The 22,043-nt window shown below is 34.2% G+C and overlaps 1 protein-coding gene and 1 long non-coding RNA gene across 3 annotated transcripts; both read left to right on the plus strand.

The window, feature by feature from the left end:
• Positions 1 to 833: 833 nt before the first annotated feature.
• On the plus strand, positions 834 to 12,766 carry LOC127087512 (coatomer subunit beta'-2). 2 transcript variants are annotated; one of them, XM_051028402.1, is made up of 26 exons: positions 834 to 994; positions 1,225 to 1,245; positions 1,352 to 1,413; positions 1,664 to 1,718; positions 2,386 to 2,422; positions 2,584 to 2,909; positions 3,012 to 3,143; positions 4,189 to 4,337; positions 4,707 to 4,775; positions 4,941 to 5,091; positions 5,185 to 5,250; positions 5,687 to 5,875; positions 6,761 to 6,901; positions 6,983 to 7,057; positions 7,182 to 7,358; positions 7,453 to 7,544; positions 7,631 to 7,747; positions 8,281 to 8,395; positions 8,534 to 8,605; positions 9,144 to 9,340; positions 9,430 to 9,523; positions 10,304 to 10,410; positions 10,537 to 10,666; positions 11,281 to 11,434; positions 12,041 to 12,106; positions 12,416 to 12,766. In XM_051028402.1, exons 1-25 carry the CDS (start codon positions 992 to 994, stop codon positions 12,058 to 12,060), a joined length of 2,751 nt encoding a protein of 916 aa, XP_050884359.1. In that variant the 5' UTR covers positions 834 to 991; the 3' UTR covers positions 12,061 to 12,106; positions 12,416 to 12,766. The 2 variants fall into 2 exon arrangements, with proteins under 2 accessions (XP_050884359.1, XP_050884358.1); XM_051028401.1 differs by lacking the exon at positions 12,416 to 12,766 and having other exon boundaries at positions 11,281 to 11,511; positions 12,041 to 12,112.
• Positions 12,767 to 13,699: 933 nt separating this feature from the next.
• Positions 13,700 to 14,471, plus strand: LOC127083652 (uncharacterized). The gene is made up of 2 exons (XR_007788491.1): positions 13,700 to 13,900; positions 14,052 to 14,471. It is a non-coding gene; the product is annotated as an uncharacterized LOC127083652 (long non-coding RNA).
• The last annotated feature ends 7,572 nt before the right edge of the window (positions 14,472 to 22,043 follow it).

Below are 22,043 nucleotides of genomic sequence, written 5' to 3' on the forward strand. Positions count from 1 at the left end.
CTCATTTAATAATTATATATTCTCTCTATTAAATAAAATATCTTATTTCTATTAAATATTTTTTTTCAAATCATATAACACTATGCGACCCGTACGGACGCACAAATTCATAACAAAATAAATAAATAAATATATATATATATATATATATATATATATATATATATATATATATATATAAATATATATTTTATATTTAACTACTATTATAAATTAATAAATTATATTAATATTTATATAATAATAATTATTTTAAATATTTTTTCCTCTTTATTAGTATTATAATATATACATTTATTAAATATAATGAATACATTTTATTTTATATTTATTTTATATTTTATTGATTTTATCCGTGCAAACACACATATCTTTTACTAATTTTATAATAATATAATAATTTATATTCTTATATTAGATAATATTAAAAAATTATATTTAAATTTAAAAAATATGACATGATTTATGTGATGTGGCGTCAAATGACATTACCACATGATTGCCATCTCTTTAAATTTAAATGGAGACAAAAAATTTAAAAAAAAATATTGAATAGAGAAATCAAAAAGATTAATTTTTTTAAAGGATTAAATAATGAAAAAATTAAAATAGGGAAATCTAAAATGCATTTAAGTTTTAACTTTTTATATTTGGTTTGTTTGTTTTGTCTTTCATTAGGACCAGAGAAACTTTTTTCTACTTTCCTATAGGTAATCAATAGTGTGCATCCTACATAACATTCGTTAGATCCATAACATTCACAGATCTCCGTACAATCTATGCCCCACGAAATTATAGATCCAGTGGCATTTTCGTAATCTCACATTAACTGCAAAATTTTCATCCGCATTGTATTTACACTGTGATCTCCCACAATATACAAAACATTTGTCTCCCCATTCTCTTCCTCACTGAGCTCGTTGAAGAATTCGCGTTCTGATCTCCGACGATTGATCTCGACAGAGGCTAGTTCAATCACCAATCTACAATCATGGTAAGCTTCTAACTGGATCTGTTTCTTCTCAATCGATTCCGCATTCCTTAGATCTGATCCCAATTCTGTTCGATTTTCTGATTTCATTCGTTTTTCTATCCCTAACTTCAAATGCGAGGTTATCAATTTGCTTAGCTAGCTCTTACGATTTTGATTTCAATGGGATCTACCGTTAAACCGTGTAACTGACTCATTTTGATTTTTGTTTGTTACTTGCATTGCATTTGCAGCCTCTCAGACTCGAAATCAAGGTATGTATGCTTTCAATTTTGGTTCATTGTTTATTTGATGATGTTAGATTTCATGAAACCAAGCTTAATGTGGATTAAGCTAATTGTTCTCTTAATCTTTGATCAGCGAAAGCTTGCTCAGAGGTCAGAAAGAGTGAAATGCGTGGATCTACATCCAACAGAACCATGGTAATGCTTCGGCTTTTGTCGTGTTATTTAGTTTCTGAAATTAATTTATGATGATCACTGACTAGTTTTATAATTAGGAATATCTGTAATTTTTTTCATCATTAGATATGTTTCCAGCATGGGTTCTACTAGCATGGTTTATTGAGATTTAATCATTAATAATTGTTAGTGGTGTTTGTTATATGATGGTACTGTTGATGTTCTTTTAAAAAATTAATTATTTGAATTGAATTACCTTTTGTTAATGCAGGATTCTGGCAAGTTTATACTCTGGAACCGTCTGTATCTGGAACTACCAATCTCAGGTATGCATGTGATTGATTGTTTCTTAAACTGAGATGTTGTATGCTGTTACAAACTTACGAATGAAATTCACCCAATTGAGAAATGAAATGGTGGATACCATAGATTGGCATTCAAGTCAGACACAGGTGGTTGTTGATTGATATTCAAACAAGCCACCTTTTGCACGGTGCCTAAATATAATGGGCTGCTGATTCACGAATGGAGGGACCTTTTTATTCATGGTTTCCTTCAAATTTCAAGCAGCTATATGATTGATTGAACCTACAATATGAATCGAAATACTTATGCAGTTGTGTTGCATAAAGGGTTATTAAGCACCGCTGAAATTGTTATTTTTGTATTCAAAGTAGATGATATTTGGAGTTGTTTTATCAATTCATACACATAGTTGACGCAAAATGACCAATGTCTTTTCAGAGTTTCCGAAAGAATTCTAGTAAACAATCTTACTTTTGATAAATTTACAGCCTGAGTCTGTGCATTGGGATGGTAAATTAGTAATATATTTTAATTTGTAGATTGGTTAAGAGATGATAGCTTGCGACTCTCGGTGTTTTTTATTTTAAATTCTTCACAAACTTCTACTTTAAGAAATGATGCATTATTATTTTCTATGGAGATTTGCTTGTGTAATCAGTCCGCACTAATATTTTTATGCTATTTCAGACCATGGCCAAATCTTTCGAGGTCACTGAGTTACCAGGTATATGAATCTTTTTTTATCTGTCTGTTTGCATGTCTTCCTCTCGAGTCCTTGATGCATTTTGATTGAAAGCCATTGATGCATTTGCTAGAAGACATACTTTTACTCATATATTCATACTCTGAAGACTACTGGGGCTCTTTTCCAACATGATTTTGCAGTTAGATCAGCTAAGTTTGTTTCACGCAAACAGTGGGTTGTTGCTGGAGCTGATGATATGTTTATTCGTGTATATAATTACAACACAATGGATAAAGTCAAAGTATTTGAAGCACATACAGATTACATTAGGTGTGTGGCAGTTCATCCCACCCTTCCTTATGTTCTGTCATCATCTGATGACATGCTCATAAAGCTTTGGGATTGGGAAAAAGGCTGGATTTGTACCCAGATATTTGAAGGACATTCTCATTATGTTATGCAAGTGACATTTAATCCTAAAGACACAAACACCTTTGCCAGTGCGTCTCTTGATCGTACTATAAAGGTATATCTGTGATCTCGTTGCTAGTTGTTTCCTTCTTTTAAATCATTTCTATGCTCATACTCACAGTATAATGCATGTTGCACATGTTATCTTCTTTTTCAGATTTGGAATCTTGGCTCTCCTGATCCTAATTTTACATTGGATGCTCACCAGAAAGGAGTGAATTGCGTTGATTACTTTACAGGTGGCGACAAACCTTATCTAATCACCGGTTCTGACGATCACACAGCAAAGGTTTTGCTTAACTATTTGTTTTCACTTTTTTCTTGTTTCATATGTTTTCATCAGAAAGCATAAGAACTGTTGGATTACAATCTGTGGTCAAGATTAAAAAAACTCAATTCATGGGTCATGTGACCAATGCTACCTCCACTTAATATTCGTTCTTCCGACTTTAACACAAGGATCTTCTTCTCCTTACATATTCAGCCAGGTATAGTGAAAAAAATATGTATTCACGGCTTTGAAGTCTCTATTTGACTTTGTGAAAAAACTGAGCTTCCAAGCAATCTAATTGGAAAGGAAACCCAGCCGCCTTCTGCAACTAAAAAGTTGTAGAAGTCCATTGGCATATTAGAATAAATAGTGAGTCTGCAGAAAAGTCCCCACCTTTTAAATCACCATTTTTTTCTTTCAAAGTCGCTCAAAATTGGTGCCTTCTCCAACGAAGACTATTCCAGATCTAATAAGCAGTTAAACTAATACCCAGTAACTGGTTTTGGTTCACTTCATTTAAAAAAAAATCATAGCAGTGAGTCATAACAGAACCTGGTCAAAGCCTTTCACCTATATATATATATATATTGAAAATTGAAAAAGAAATGTAATTCCAAAGAAAAGGCGCACACTTAAGCTCCTGGAAGCTTCAACAGAAAAAGAGGAAAGCTCTGAGAATTTGGCAGTCGAATGAAATCTGATTACACAACAATAATAGAAAAGTTTTTTTTTATGACGTGAATACTGAGTAGCATGCATTAATTCATAATCCAATTAGGGAACCAAGAAAACCTCACGTTCAGAGAAATTTGGAGTCGGCAATTCACAGCAGTGAGATCGAGAACAAGATGAAGCTTTGAGAAGAAAGGGTGGCATGGGAAGGGGAGGATGCCCAGAGGTAGCATAGGGTGGAGACAGTTAAGATATGGTCACGAAAAGTTTTTATTTTTTAATCTTGTGCATTGATTGTGGTCTAACGGTTGTTAGTTATTGTTTCTCACAATAAACAATATTTCATGATACATTTTATGTATATCAATAACATCTATGAGCCTATGAACAGGTATGGGATTATCAGACCAAAAGTTGTGTCCAGACCCTAGATGGTCACACACACAATGTTTCTGCTGTATGCTTTCATCCTGAACTTCCTATAATCATTACTGGTTCTGAGGATGGTACAGTGCGCATATGGCACTCAACAACTTATAGGTAATTTGAGATGCTCAGATTACTGAGTTCTGAGCTTTATGTTTATTCTAATTCATATTTTCCTCTTTTTTACCTACCATTATCCTCAAGTCTTACATGAAATTGAACAATTTGCCCAGAGTTGACTCTTGACCTTTTAAAATGAGGCTAACATTATGATGTTTTGGTTGACGTGTTGCTTCTTCATGTTTCTTTTTTTGTAGTTTCTGTTGTTACATGAAAGGTTTATTTTGGTGACTTTAATGCCTAGATTTTTGTTTAAAGTTGAGATTGCACTAAATTTGAGAATGAATTGTCTGTCTCTTTCTGAATTCATGAAATACTAACTCACCCATTTCAATGTTTGTTGGTTTTTTAATCTGTGTGCAGGCTCGAGAATACATTGAACTATGGTCTTGAAAGAGTTTGGGCTATTGGATACTTGAAGAGCTCACGCCGGTTAGTATTTTTGTATAGAATTTCTGCATGTAATTTCTTAATCTCATATTATAGGCCCTTGAATAATTTTTACTGGAAGTAGTGTCAAAGGGTGTCGGAATAATGAAGTGTTCTCATGTTCACTCCTACCTCATTACATTAATTATCCATGCATCTTTCATTCAGGGTTGTGATTGGATATGACGAAGGAACGATTATGGTCAAACTTGGTCGAGAAGTACCTGTAGCTAGCATGGACAACAGTGGAAAAATTATTTGGGCTAAACATAATGAAATCCAGACTGTCAATATAAAGAGCATAGGAGCAGATTTGGAGGTATAGGCTCATTCATACCTCTTGCTTGTGATGTGTGGGCAAAAAGTGTAAAGCTCTTTTTTAAGTAACACATGCAAGTACTATGCATTTTAGGTTGCTGATGGAGAAAGGTTGCCTTTGGCTGTTAAGGAGCTGGGCACTTGTGATCTTTACCCACAAGTGAGTTAATATCCTCCTCAATATTATGCATCGTTCTTTTGCACGGATTCTCTATTTTTATCATTTATGCTTTCATTTTACAACCCTTGACAGATTTTAGAATAGTGGTATTATTTATAAAATCAGGCATTTTGCATATTCATCATGACTTTATTATGCATATATGACCTGGTTATAGATTTTATTATGTAATGTTAATCTAAATTGACATCAGGAACCTCTGTATTTTGTATGACTTAGATATTTGTTAAAATGTAACTATGTAAAGTAACCAAAATAGTTGGTAATTTGGAACAAAGTTTGTAATATGACTAATCTGCAGTCTATATTCAGAGAAGCGGGTTTTTAAATAATAGTAATTTTATTGCTGGTTCAATTTTCAGCAATATTTGTTGTTTCACATGTGGGTGGTTGATTGTTGAGCTAATTTATGCAGAATTTAAGGCACAATCCTAATGGAAGGTTCGTTGTTGTATGTGGAGATGGTGAGTATATCATATACACTGCATTGGCATGGAGAAACAGGTCATTTGGCTCAGCGCTAGAGTTTGCTTGGTCTTCGGATGGAGAATATGCTGTCAGAGAAAGTACATCAAAAATCAAAATTTTCAGCAAAAGTTTTCAGGTTTGAACTTTTGATGAACTTTATTTATCTCTTATCTTGTACTAGGTTTAATGTAAGTGGTGATTAAAACCAATAAATTGCCCCTATGATCTTCTACTAGTCTACTAGATCCTACCATTTTTGTTCTGTGTTAGGCACCCAACGATTGAGAAGAATAAAAATTAGGAGGGGATGAGAGGTAAAGGGAAAAAAAGGAGAGTTAGGCAGTAACAATCTTTCTATTATGACAAGGGGTGTGGGAGATAGCAAAATGGGGGAATAATGATGCAATGGAGAGGAGGATCCTAGTGGATTCAGTCATTGAGTAAGGAAATCTGGGCCTTTGGGTAGGGAGGAAGCAGACCCTTGAAAGTGTTGATGGATCTCTATCATTAACAGTGGAGAGGAAGAACCTAGTGGATTCAGTCATTGACTAAGGAAATCTGGGCCTTTGGGTAGCGAGGAAGCAGTCCCTTCAAAGTGTGTTGATGGATCTCTGACATTCTCTTTCTATTTCTGTTCTCTTATTATAGTTGTATAGATCTGCTCCTGGACTGATATCCCACTCATATAGCGATAGTGATTATATTATAGTGGGTTATTCTTGTAAATTACTGATCTATTTGTTGGTTCATATATGATACTGTTCATGACAAGGAGCTTAAAATAAAACATGTGAGCTTAGCTATTAACTTTCCTTGAGACAATCACTGTCAGTAGAAGCAATTGACAAATACGCTCCCAAGCAAATAGCAATACATCTTTGCATTTTATTTTTCTTTATTGCCTGGCTTGGTTCTCACTCTGGCCAGTACACAAAAATTGCATTCTGATAGTTATAGCTCTTCTAATGGAAAAAAGGCTCTAGGGAAGATTTAATAGGAGTTTGAATAATGGGTATTTCAGGAAAAGAAGAGTGTCCGACCTACATTTTCAGCTGAAAGAATATTTGGCGGCACTTTACTGGCAATATGTTCAAATGATTTCATCTGCTTTTATGATTGGACTGAATGCAGATTGATTTACCGCATTGATGTCAACGTGAAAGTAAGTGCTTTGATCAACTGACATCTAGTTCTACTTTTCTCTTCTTTTTCAGTGTTTGATTTTATTTTGTTAATGTATCAGAATCTCTACTGGGCTGATAGTGGTGATCTAGTAACAATTGCTAGTGATACATCATTCTACATCCTGAAGTACAATGTGAGGATTCTTGAGAACTTTATCCCTTTTTTTAAATAGATTTTTTGGCTTGCTTTTTCTGAGTGGATATTTGATTGATCTTTACTGATGAGCACTGCAATCACTTTGATTTCCAATGGTGCAGCGAGATGTTGTTGCATCACATATAGATAGTGGAAAACCCGTAGACGAGGAAGGTGTTGAAGATGCTTTTGAGCTCCTTCATGAAATGAATGAACGTGTAAGGACCGGTATCTGGGTCGGGGATTGCTTTATCTACAACAATTCATCTTGGAGACTTAATTACTGTGTTGGCGGAGAGGTATGAACTTGCGTTCCTTTTACGGAAAAATGCACACTTTTTATGAAAATACTGGAGTCATATGAAACCCATTGTTGCAACATTATGGATTTAGGTAACTACAATGTTCCATTTGGACCGCCCTATGTACTTGTTGGGATATCTTGCAAATCAAAGTCGGTTGTTTTTGATTGACAAAGAATTTAAGTAAGTGGACAGTTTGTTTCAATTAAATAAAGTATCCTGTTGCATAAATCTTAACTATTTTTTTTTTTATTGTTTGTTTTTCTCAGCGTTGTGGGTTACACCCTTCTTTTGAGCTTGATTGAGTATAAGACACTTGTGATGCGTGGTGATTTGGAAAGGGCCAATGAAGTTCTACCATCAATTCCTAAAGAGCATCATAACAGGTACAATTATCTTGTATTATATTATACAGTAATAATTAATTTCTTTTCATCATGCAGAAATATGATTATTATGTAGAGAAAATGCTTTTCGTAATGTAGTTGGGCTTCATAAAGTTCTCAATATTTAGATTGTTTTCATGTAATTAGTATATGCCATTCCCCTCTATTTTTGTCCATTCCAAGCAAATGTGGTTATGATATTTCAAACTGCTGGGAAATGGAAGTTAATCTTTTGTGGATGACCAGAAAATCTTTTGACACACTTAATATTTTTAGGACATTTATTACATTTATTCTGAACTTTGTACAGTCTTCTTTCTTGTCCGTCATATATATTTACTTGTAATGTTACATAATAGCAATGCATAATCATGCACAAATAACTATTGCACATAGATTTTCTTGTTGCTTTGGTTTAGAATTTTGTTCTGTTGGCCATCTAGTGTTTATTCAAACCTCCGAGTTTAGTTTCAGATCTGCAGTTCAGCCATATGTTATCCACATCCTAATTGAAATACTTGATTTTATGGTAGTGTTGCCCGATTCCTGGAATCACGGGGGATGATAGAGGATGCTCTTGAAGTAGCTACAGACCCTGACTACAGATTTGATCTAGCAATACAGCTAGGAAGATTAGAAGTTGCAAAGGTATGTTCATGTAATGACTCTAGGGAGATATTGCTTCACCAGTAAAAGTTGTTAACTTGGGTATCTATTATCTTCATATATCTTTGAGTTTGATTTGTCATTTATATCATAGATAATATATGTTCTCTTTCCTTGCAGGGCATTGCAGTAGAGGTGCAGAGTGAATCTAAATGGAAGCAGTTGGGAGAATTAGCTATGTCTAGTGGCAAGGTGTTTTTCTTTATATGATTTAAATCTTCAACTTTAGTAATTTATCCAACATTTTAGCTTGATTTCTTTCCTAAATGTCCATGTCCTAATATATTGAAGTGAAGTGAGTGCCTTAATTAAGTGCATTGTGCCCATAATGGATATACCTTTCTGGGGCTTTTAAGATGAATAATACTACAAAGATTTAGTTATGGCCAAATTAAGATTTGTTTTGTTGCATGTTAGAAGTTTTGGTCAGATGCATGTTAGATTCTGAGATGTACTGCGGACCATGATCATGTGCACTGTGCACATGATGGATATAATTCTTATTGAGGCTTTTGAGATGCAAAAGACTATAAAGGGTTAGTTGTGGTCAAATTAAGATTTGTTTTTTGCAGGTTTGATTCTGATTCTTGTGTATAATTAGGATGTTAAATGTTTTATTTGTCAAAATTACTTGCAATTACGTAAACTGGTCTGACGATACCTAACAATGATTCTTGTTGGATATTTCTCTTTTCAAGCTGTAGCTCACTACTGTATTTTTCATTTGCAGTTACAAATGGCTGAGGAATGTTTGAATCATGCAATGGATTTGAGTGGGTTGTTATTGCTATATTCTTCTTTCGGAGATGCTGAAGGAATTTCAAAACTTGCAACCCTTGCTAAGGAGCAAGGGAAGAACAATGTTGCATTCCTTTGCTTATTTATGTTGGGTAAACTTGAAGACTGCCTTCAACTATTGGTAGAAAGGTAATCTTCTAGAATTCTGACATTACTGGAAGGGTGGGGGGATTGGTCAGACTACAATTATATATATAGCTGAATTGTGCTTTTTGCAGCAATCGAATTCCAGAGGCAGCTTTAATGGCTCGATCTTATCTCCCAAGTAAGGTCCCAGAGATAGTGGCAATTTGGAGAAAGGATCTCAATAAGGTAATGTCTGATTCAGATATATGGTAATGGTATTGTATTTGTTTATGATGGAACTTCCTGATTTTTGTGAGTGCATGCTAGCTATTCTGAGAATCCAAATCCTTTATCAAGTCATCTTTTTTATGTAAAAGTTTCAAGTCTTCTTTTTAATACATTCCCAGGATTATATAGGTGGAAAATATGCATTTCAATGTTTGCTACTATGTTATGAATTTTGTTTCTTGTGTATAAAATATTTCTAGGAAAGAAACAACTTCCACATTCCCATGATTTAATTCTCAAGGGAGGGTTGTCAAAAAAAGATTCACATGAGCTCAAATTGAAATATATGTGTAACTTCCTTTATACCTCACTCTTGCAAATTAATTCCTGGGAATGTTATATGTAAGTGAAACACTTTTGAAAAATTAAAACCCAAGAATAAGATTCCCAGCATTATATTCCAAAGAGAATTATTCCCGAGAACAAATTAACATAGATACCTTCAAACAACATCCCCTTACAGTTCCAAAAAATCTGCACACGCCTACGGTTGAAAACTCAGGAATAGATACACGTTTTATTACATTTGGTTTCAATATTTAATTATAAAATAAATATATACATGTTTTATTATATTTGGTTTCAATATTTTATCATAAAATAAATTGTTGTCAAGAACTGAGAATCCTAACCTGATATTGTGGCTAGGAACCTATATCCTTATTCAATTGCTTTCTTTGGTTAGTCTTATCATGTTGCTAAATGGTTGTGGATTAACTAGAGTATATTTGATTGCAGGTTAATCCAAAAGCTGCTGAATCATTGGCTGATCCTGAGGAATATCCAAATCTGTTTGAAGACTGGCAAGTTGCACTTGCTGTTGAGTCTAAAGCTGCAGAAACATTGTCAGTGTGGAAAACACCTTTTTTCTTGCATGTGTCTTGCAGCTTTGACAGTTTGTATTTGTGTTCTGTATGCAGAACATCTCTAAGTAATGTTTACTTACAATAATTCTGATATTTCTGTTTTAGGAATGTTTACCCTCCAGCAGAGCAGTACATCAACCATGCTGACAAACCACATGTTACCCTTGTTGAAGCTTTCAGAAACATGCAGATTGAAGAGGAGGAGCGTCTTGAGAATGGAGATTCTAATCATGAGGTATACTAAATACAGGGAAAACATCACAAACAAAAGGTTGCAAGAAATTCTAATTTGACAACATAGGAGGCCCGTTTGTTTTGACTTTTTTTTAAAATTATTTTTATAGTGTAACATATTTTGTATAAAAAAATTTTCAAAGAAACTTTTCATAAAAGTTTCAAATGAAAATTTGGTTTGAATAGTTATTTTTAAAATGTTAGATATTTCATCATTTTATTGAAATTTATTTTTGGATATCAAAATTTTAAAAAATTACTTAATTTTGAAGCTATTTCAAATAGTTTTTCATAAAAATCATTTTTGAGATACAACTTTTTGAAAAAATTGCGATTTCGACTATGTTTTGATCTTCAATAATATATGTTTATGTTATAGGATGTCATAATTAGGCTTTTAATTTAGAAAAAACGAATATAAAAAACTTGTAATATTTTAGAAAATGGTTTTATAAAATCCATTTTCAAATATACAAAGAAAAAAATGTATTTTTTTAAAGCTAAAACAAACAGGCCCAATATTGTATTTTGTTTTTATGCTGCACAGAATATCCACAATAAGTTGTTTGTCGGTAGTATTAGACTGTTAGTTTATTTTGTTCTCCTATGCTGCAGTTGACTGAACAAAATGAAGAGCACTTTACGGAAGAACACTACACGGAGGAACAAAATGGAGAGGATGGAAGCCAAGAAGAGGCAGTTGTAGTGGATGCCGAATCAACAGATGGTGCAGTACTTGTAAACGGCAGCGAGGCTGACGAAGAGTGGGGTACGAATAATGAAGGAGCCCTGTCAGCCTAAAAGCAAATTGGTTGGGGTGGTGTGAAAATCAAAATTTTGTCTCTGGTGATTAATTGATTCTGAAGTGCCATTTCTAACTCCCATTTGACAACTACCTGTTTTTACTTTAACTACTTATACCACCTGAGTCCTAACAATTCTAATTGCTTTCTATTTTTAGTATATTGGATGTTTACTGCTATTAGGCTGTATGTTTGGGAAGGAGGAAGGAAATTTTCAAATGGTGTCCACTGTCGATGATGAATGATTGACTAATTCTCATAACTCTATTTTCTCCATGAATTTAGACTGTTTGGGCTTGGGAATTTGTACTGTTTTATTAATCGTTGGACCACTCAACTCTATTTTATTAACATCAAATCTTGGATACATTTAGTACAAAATGTTTCTTGTAACTTCTTTAAATATAATGGTTATAGATATTGGGTTGGGCTTTCTGAATGCACATTTGAAAAAAAAATTGTACCTTTACCAAATTGTTGACTCCAGTTCTGAACGCCTCCTCATTAAACATGTTTCCTTTTAGTTTTGATTTATTAGCTATTAGTCCTAAAATATTCTTCTTTGTTGACAGTGCTTGCACCACATCACTAGGTCCCATCAAGACAGTCGGTTCCAGCTTCTGGGATATTTATACGAGGTTTGGCTAATCTTTCCGTATTGCATTGGCTTCATAATATTGGTCCTGCCCTGCATCTATACCGAAGCAAAATGTGAAAATCAGTAGTCAAATTGTTTGGACAATTATATGCTAATATAATGCAAATTGAGGTCATCAATATGTGTAACCAAATAATTTTTTTTACTATCATGTGTTTTTATTATCATATGGTGGTGTTAATTAATTGAAGACCATGTCTGTGTTGGTGTTCATCTGCATATATCTGCACTGCATGTTTTTGGATGGTTTGCAAAATTGTTTCATTTTCTTTTAATATATCAAATGCAGGTTTCCTCAACAAGCCATAATGGATTCTGCGGACTGGTTGTTTCTGTTTCCTGGTGTTGTGGTTTTGTAGGGCTCTGAGTTTTGTCATTTTACCCGCGGTATAACAATATCCTAAGGGTCGGTTACAATTTACTAGAGTTTACAGCACATTCTTTTGGGGCTATTACCTCAATATATTCGTGCCTTTGTGAATGTAGAAAAGTTGAACTAGAGATGGGTGCCTGTTTAAATTTTAGATAGTTTTTTTTTCTTGGCCATGTTTTTATATATATATATATTTTATTGGATTGTAAACTTGGATGGTTGATAAAGAAAATAATTATCCTTCTCCAGGGTTGCTTCTGTTGACAAGACATTGTCCCATGTTCTTCAACTTTTTGCTGTTTCGGTAATTGGTGTGTTTATAGTATGATGAATAGTATTCCATTATGTGCTATATAGCGAAAATTATAACCCTGGAGATTAGATTCATAATCAGCTTAGAGGATTTTAAATTCAGTAAGCTTAGAGGATCTAAGCATGGAGGAATACCTAATTTTTGTGTAAATGCACTTTTGGTTACTTATTTTGATGGGTCGGGACTGGTACAGAAAGGAGGCGTGGGAATAACAAAAACACCATTCTTAAAACAAGTCCTACACCTAGCATGAGAACAATCATTTTCACATGATTCCTAAAAATCCATGTATCCGCTATTTTTTTTTTTAAATTTTGATTTGGGGGTTTAAGGTTAAAAAATAGTATTTTGTTGAAATTTTCTGTCTAAATCTATTTTTTTCTGGTTCTTTTAACATCTTCGTTTAAAATTTTGATTTGCGGGTCTTGTGTTAATGATAAGTTAAAAACATTATTTTTATTTTTAATTTAGGGGATTAAAAATTAAACCATTAAAATAAAAGATTCAGAAGAGTCTTTAAGTCAAGAAAAATAAAAATTGGAGTATCAAAATACCTTAATTACAAATGTTAGAAAAAAGATTTAGATTTTTATTTAAATAATTATTAAGGTATTGTAACATAACTTTTTCTTTTACAGTGTTGTTACAAACAAGACTAAAGATATTACTCAATTCTTTTTTAAATGATTGTTGTTTTCAAGCCAGAGTATTATTTTTTTAATTATACCCTAACTCATTTTTTTTTTCCTTTTAAAAACTACCCTAAATATTTGTATGATATATCTAATTTTGTTGATTAAAATGTCCAATCTTAATTAAAATAAATAAGAATAAAGATCTCTAATTTAGATGATCAATATCTTCTTACTTAACTAAACAATGTAAACCTCAAGATAGTATAGATCCTAAATATTATCTAATTTCAAAATTAAATGGTCGTCTTCATGCATTAAACCAAATCGATGATCAAAGCTACATGCTCGTATCATGAAAACAAGAAAACGATGGAGAAATGTGCCAAATCAGAATTATGCTATGATGAAAAATTCAACGAAAATCTCCAAATTTCGACGAAGCTCAATTTTCAGGTACTGCTTTCTTCTTGTTTTCTCTTGTACGTTTTTTTTCCTCTGCTTCCTTTATCACTCTTCCCCTTCTCAATTTTCTTATGAATTTGACTTGGAGTTGATGAAATCGCTTCTGATTTTTCTCTTCTGCTTCCTTTATCACTCTTGGAAGTGGCTTTATATAGCAATAAGAGTGAGGTCAGAAACATGTGAAGTCAAAAAATTTGCGTGGTAATGTATGTATGTGGATGTGTAATGCTATGGATGAGTCATTTTGATGGAATGTAATGAATTATTGCTGCTTCATTCAGTTTTGATTTTCTGCTTACTTTAATTCATTTGCTTTGTTTTTCCTTTTGGTTTATGTTGATTTTGGAACGTTGACGATCATGGAAAGCTGGATGTAATGGATTTAGTTTATATTGAATTTATGGATGATGACAATGTTCTTGTATGAGTGTAATGTGTGTGAAATTGAATTTGAATGATCTTGTGAATTAGACATGGTCATTGACTTTGTTTTGGTTTATGTTATATGATGATGATGATGTAGTTTAAACTTGAATTTAAATGATGAGGGTGATATTGTATTGTTTTTGGATGGTGAGTTAGAAAATATGGTTTTGTTGGTTTTGGATGATGATGTTAATGTACATGTGATAAAAATGGAAAAAGTATTTGATGGCAATGTGGTTGTTTATGCATGAACATGGTTATGGAAGTTTGAACTTGATTTTTGTATGACAGAAGATGATGAAGTCCAATTTTGAAGGATCATGATGATAATGATAAAAGTACTAAATTAATTTGCTATTTTTGTATTTTTGTGATGCAAAAATGGAATGAATAACGATGTTAAAAAATAATGAATAAAATAGAATATTTTCTATTTGTTTTTACATTTAATTTAAAATGATGCCAAAGGCGTAAAATGCATAAAATGGGAGGATTGCAAATGATCATTTAGCAATGCATAATATGATTGATTTATGAATTAAGATGAATGTACTAAATATGATTTAATGAATTGAAACAAGTTGAAACAAATTGATTCAAAAAGATACAAAAGTTAATCATTGGTTGACTTTTGTTGACCTTAATGAACCATGTTTAAAAAAATGCAATGTATGTGATGATAAATGATGCAATAGATTTGAGAAAATGAGTAAAGAAATTGGGGGACAAAATTGGGGCATGATAGAGGAGTTGAAGACGTCACCGTGCCTTTGGAACTGATATCATTTTTTCACGTACTTCTAGGCGTCTTGGACCATGGTCGGCTAGTACTATCATGCCCTCAGAACATCTTTAGTCATTGATCTTGTCCCCGGGTGTTTCCCAGTTATTCCATTGTGCACTTCCAAGAGGGCGTAATTGGCCTCTGCTTTCCCCCAAACACCTTAGAAATTACGTGGATAAACCCATTTTGCACAAAGCTTCTCTGACCACGGTGTGCCCATGGCCTTATTTTAACTAGTATCGTGTCATACAGACCAGTCAGAAGGATTCCAGACTCGATATACTGCTGAATCGAGGTCATTTAGAAGGGTGGAATTGTGTCGCTCACTAATGCTATTGATTTCCTCTTTGTTTCGATGCTGGGTTTTTTTTTCTTCTGATTTCCTTAACGAAAAATGAATGATTATAGGGCTTCTGATACTGGCTAACCGAGATAAGTCATCGACTCAAGTGCTTTCCTTCCGAGGCCTATGGTTTATTTTGAACGCCTTGAATTCTTCCATCTTACCCATAACTAGCTTGAGGTACTTCTGGAGCAAAGGATCCTTTTCCTGGGCTCCTCCATTCATTTGGGAAACAACCAACTGAGAATTAGTTCGTAATTTAATGCATTATGCTCTTATTTATCATGCGAGTGTGATCACGACAATGACGACCTCATATTCTACTTGGCTGTTGGTGTTCGAGAACTCGAATATTACATATACTTCCATCACTAAACCATAATTGTTCTCTAGGATCACACCTGCGCCACTTCCCTTATTGTTAGATGATTAGTTAGTGAAAACCACCCATGTACGATCTGGATCTAAGGATACATGAGTTATCTATGCTAAGAAGTTGGTGAACAATTAGACTTTCAGGGATTTCCTTGCTTTGAAGGATACCTCGAACTCAAATAAATCAATGGATCATTTTGTCAGACGCCAGACCAAATACGGTCGTTAAAGCACCTATTTTAGAGGCAGATCTGTTAGAACTACAACGGAATGTGCGAGGAAGTACCATGGCAGCTTGCGCGACGCCATTACTGTAACACCCTAAAACCTCGACTCTTAAATAAAAATAATTAAATCAACATTTTAGGATGTTACTCAAATATAATATGCATACTTTCCAATTAATTCCAAAACTCGCAGCGGATTTCAAAATAATTGACATAAACTACAATTATCTCTCTAAATGAAGTACTTAATGAAATCAACAAAGTCAACATTAACTCAAAACAAATTAAACGGCCCATTCCCTGATGTTACATATCAGAGCAAATGTTCTAACTAAATGACGATAAAACGATAAAGAAAAATGAAGAGAGCTTCATAGTCCTCTTCCAACTCACAACAACACTTACTCCTCTTGAGTATATATACAATATTGTACCGAACAACACAAAACAAACAACAATAGGGTGAGAATACTCTCAAATATATTAACAGTGTAAAGGAATGCTAGGGTAGCTTAAATCACACGATCAACAACACACATTCAAATTACACAACAACATAATAATTCAATTCACATATCCTTCATGTATGCAATGCGACTCACAAATCAACTTTATGCACGTGGTACCAGATTGGATATCAGAGGTTAGTTACTGATTTCGTCTACTCAATAATGGTTCCTCATTCAAACCGAGTCCCCACTTCTGAACCACGAGTCCCCACTTATGAACCCTGGACTATCACCGATCCCTACTTCTGAACCCATGACTCGCCTCTTTTAAGACAATGACACAAAATGATGCATGACATACAAAGTAATGCAACAATAACACTTATGGTTCCACTTCTAACCATAAGCAACATGCGATACAACATTCATAATAATCCCCACTTCCGAATTACTAACCTTAACACAACAATTATAATTACATTCATAACACATACTTATATTCGCAACCTCACAACTCATAAACACAATCATAATCATAATTCACCACTTATAATAATGCAAATTAATTCAGTTATTATTTCATCATCATAATAATTAACCTTATTCAATTAAATTCATTAAATACACCAAAATAGAAGTCAACCATCAACAACACGAGAAAACGACATCAAAAACCAGACATATCACTCAAACTTGATGCCTGGTTGTCATGACGACCAACTCGTCACCTGGGTGGCGTCCGTCACCCAACCCCTCACCCCCTCTCCTTACAGCCCGTCATCCCCATGATGATCGGTGGGAAAATCCAGTCTATAGACTATAATTGTCTCCCCGTCACCATGCTGACGACCGTCAGCTGACACAAAAGCATGACGGGTAGCCTGTCACGCTCGTGAAGACCATTACACTAATGTAGAACCATAATCTGTGTTTTTCACCATTGAAGCTCATTCGAAGTTGCAATTTCGACCCCTAACACCCCAAATCGCACAGAAAACAATATATACATATTATATAACAATCAAATCATTATATATACATCAATTAACATCCAATTTTATCAATTAATCATGAATTCAAGGTTATGTTCATAAAACCAAATACACATCAATGGTAGTGATAACATTCAGGTTCATACTCATTCAATACACATAAAATTCAACAATACTCAGAGCACAAATTTACACATCAAATATGACAATTATCAGGGATTACACATAATCACATTCAAGAATTCATAAAACACAATAATGGAGAAAAATCTAGAGGAGAGTGAGGATCCCTCCCTATCCTTCATGCAATAACACATATATCAGAGTAGTCCCCCCTAGCCCCTTACTTGAATTTCCAGCAGTAAAACAAGTTGGTTATGGTGTTCGTCATCTCCCTTAAGCCCTTGTTCTCCTTTTCTCAAACATGCCTCTTTTTTCTAATTCTACGTACCAACAAGTTTGACGCCTTTCCCTTTACTATTTATTTTAACCTAAAAATATAATTATTTCTCCTTTTCACACTTTTACCCCTCAATTAATCTCTACTTTCACCATTTTCCCTTATTTTTTTAATAATTCTGTTTTCATTCCCAATATCACCATTTCTCTTATTTTATTATTTTAATGAAATAAAACTTTACTAAATTCCAATAAACCTCAACAAATGCCAAATAATCACATAACATGTGTTATCACCAAAATAAATAATTAAAAGTATTAAATCACCTATTTAATTAAATAAAAGCAATAAAAATTCAATTAAATAAATTAATGGAATTCGGGGTGTTACAATTACCAGTGCCAAGGTCGCCTTTGAGATGAAGTACATCGGCCTCTGGTGGATATCAAATTCTAATCAAAGCAACATTTACCGCTTCTTCTAATAGGCCGTGCCATCATTCTTTATTTTGAAAATCATCACATTATATTGATAATTGAACTGCTAGGTCATAAAGGCATTCTTTATACAGCTAGGCCCGTGCATAGGTATTTGATTATACCCCAAATAGGCATCCATAAATGAGAGTAATCTAAACCCCTCCAAATCATCTACTGGTTTATTAATTTTTGGGAATAATAATCTTTACCTCTCAAGTGTTTCATTTCTCAATCATCGATTCGTAATGGTGATGCCTCCATAGTCAAGTTATCTCTCACTTGCACATCATCCATTTGAATCACATGAGACGGATCTTGAACATATTTTCGTAGTTGAGACACATGAAACACACTGTGAAAATTCCAAAGAGATGGTGGTAAAGCAACTATGTAAGCCACTTCTCATACTCTCTTCAAAATCTAATAAGGACAAATGAAATGGGGTGTGAGCTTTCGAGATTTCAAAGCATGACTGACACCAGTCACCAGAGTGACTCTCAAGAACACATGACTTCCCTCTCGGAATTCATGTGTTTTCTTCCTATTATCATGTTAACTCTTCTACATGCTCTGCGGTGCTTTCATCTTCTCCTGAATCATCTTGATATGCCCAGTCATCTGCTGAACAATTTCTGGTCCAAGTACAACACTTTCACCAGAATCATACCAACATAATGATGTCTTATACCTTCTACCATACAACGCTTCAAAAGGGGTCATTCCAATGCTAAAATGGAAACTATTGTTGTAGGTAAATTCAATCAGAGTAAGTAAGTATCCCAACTACCTCCTTGCTCCAACACGTAAGCTCTCAACAAATCTTCTAAAGACTGGATGGTCCTCTCTGTCTGACCGTCCGTCTGCGGATGATAAGCAGAACTCAACTGCAACTTAGTTCTCAAGGCTTCCTCCAAACTCTCTTAGAACCTCAAAGTGAACGTCATATCTTTATTTGAAACAATATTAGAAGGAATACCATGCAAACTTACAACCTCTCGATATAAACCTCAACAAGCTTCTAAATAGATAACTTATCTTTATAAGAATAAAGTGAGCTGATTTAGCCAACCTATCCACCATAAACCAAATCGAATCGCTTCCTTTAGAAGTATCAGGTAAACTTGTCACAAAATCCAAATAAATGCTATCCCATTTCCACTCTGAAATACTCAACGGTTGTATCAATCCAGAAGGTGTATGATGCTCAATCTTCAACTTCTAACAAGTCAAACAAGAATAAACAAACTCATCAACATCCTTCTTCATACATGACAACCAAAACATCTTCTTAATATCTTGAAACATCTTGGTAGCACTAGGATGAATACTCAAACCACTCATATGACCTTCCTCAATAATCTTCTTCTTAAGCTCTAGCACATCTAGCACACAAACTCTACATGGAATATCATAACCTCATTCTCATCAAATCTGAAATCTACCTCTTTACCTTGATTGATCAACACCAATCGGCCATTCAATCCCAAGTCAAATTTCTGACCCTCTCTTATCTCTTCAAGAATACCACTAGTCAACTTCAACATACCTTACTTCACACTGTTAGGAGTCATCTCACACACCAAACTAAGATCTCTGAACTATTCAGTCAAATCTAATTCTTGAACCATAAGCGTCGACCTATGAAAAGACTTCCTACTCAAAGCATCTGACACCATATTGGCTTTACCAGGATACTAACTCAAGTCAAAATCACAATCCTCCAGAAATTCGAGTCATTTCCTATGCCTCATATTCAGGTCCTTGTGATCGAACAAATACTTCAAACTCTTATGATCACTGAACACTTCAAATCTAGAGCCATACAAATAATGCCTCCAAACTTTAAGCATGAACACTACAACTTCCAACTCTAAATAATGGGTAGGGTAATTCCTCTCATGAACTTCCAGTTGCCTCGAAGCATACGCAACAACCTGGCGATTATGCATAAGCACGCCACTTAAACCCATCTTCGAGGCATCACAATACACAACAAAAGATTCACTTGGACTAGGAAAAATCAAAACTGGTGATGATGTCAACTTCCTCTTGAGTTCTTGAAAACTCTCTTCACAATAAACATCTCACACATGATCTTGACCCTTCTGAGTCAACCAAATCAAAGTCAAAGCTAACTTCGAAAAGCCTTCTATGAACCTTTTATTGTAACCAGTCAAACCTATAAAACTTATGATCTCAGTAACAGACTTCAGAGTCTCCTACTACAACACAACATTGACCTTGGACGGATCCGCTAATATACCACCACTAGAAATCACATGACCAAGGAAACTCACCTCTTTCAACTAGAACTCACACTTGGACAACTTAGCATTCAACTTCTTTTCTTGGAAAGTCTGCAACAAAACTCTCAGATGCTCTACATGATCTTCATCTGTCTTGGAATACACTAAAATATCATCGAGGAACACAACCACAAACTGATCCAAGTAAGGATGGAAGATCCTATTCATATACTTCATGAATACACTTGGCGCGTTAGACACACCGAACGACATCACTGAATACTCGTAATGACCATATCAAGTTCTAAACGCATTCTTCAGATATATTTTGACTTCACATGAATCTAATGATAACCCAATCGCAAACCAATCTTATTGAACACACACATACCAACTAATTTATCCATCGATCATCAATTCTCAAAAGAGGATAATTATTCTTGATAGTAACCTTATTCGGTTACCGATAATCAATACACAACCTCATGCTATCATATTTCTTCTTAACCAACAACACAGGCGCTCGCCGCGGTGAAACACCGGGTCTAACGGACTTCTTCTCAAGTAGATCCTCTAACTATTTCTTCAAATCACTTAGCTCTAAATCAGAAATTCTATAAGATGTCATCGACACAGGGCTAGTACCAGGTACTAAATCTATGGCGAAATCAACTTCACACTCTGGCGACAAATCACTAACGTCATCTGGAAACACATATGGAAAATCACACAAAATTGGTAGATCATCAATCACAACTTTACTTTCAGATTTCGAAGACGTAAACATCATAAACACTGGAGCGTCATCCTTCAAGGACTCATCCACCTGGTTAGCAGTTATAAACATCAGATCTTCACCTTCTTCGAGCTCTAGAAACAACACGAACTTGTTGAAACAGTTGATATGAACACAATTGAACTCCAACCAGTTCATTCCGAGGATAACATCAAGTTGACTTATAGGTAAGTAGACTGAGTCAATACCAAAGTCCTTATCATAGATAGTCAAATGGAAATTCAAATAAACCTACGAAGTAGTCACTGAACCATTAAGTAGGGTATCAATGACCATACTCTCAACCATAGAAGACACTTCAAGATTTAACTTTCTAGCACAATCAAGAGATATGAACAAATGCGTCGTACCCGTGTCAATCATAGCAATCAGAGAGACACCACTAATAAAGCACGTACTTCGAATCAAGTTATAAGATCTAGTAGTCTTCGCTCCATTCAAAGCAAAGATTTCTCTCCAGACTGAGCTTTCTTTGGTTTCTGGCACTGGGTGCTAATGTGATCTAGTTCTCCATAGTTGAAGCAAGTCAGAATATTGCTCTTACAATCAACAATACGATGTCTTGACTTTCCACACTTCAAACATTTTTTACCAGAATACTTGTATTCACTAGCCCG

This window comes from Lathyrus oleraceus, chromosome 5 (genome assembly GCF_024323335.1).
Source record: "Lathyrus oleraceus cultivar Zhongwan6 chromosome 5, CAAS_Psat_ZW6_1.0, whole genome shotgun sequence".
Classification (NCBI taxonomy): Eukaryota; Viridiplantae; Streptophyta; class Magnoliopsida; order Fabales; family Fabaceae; genus Lathyrus; species Lathyrus oleraceus.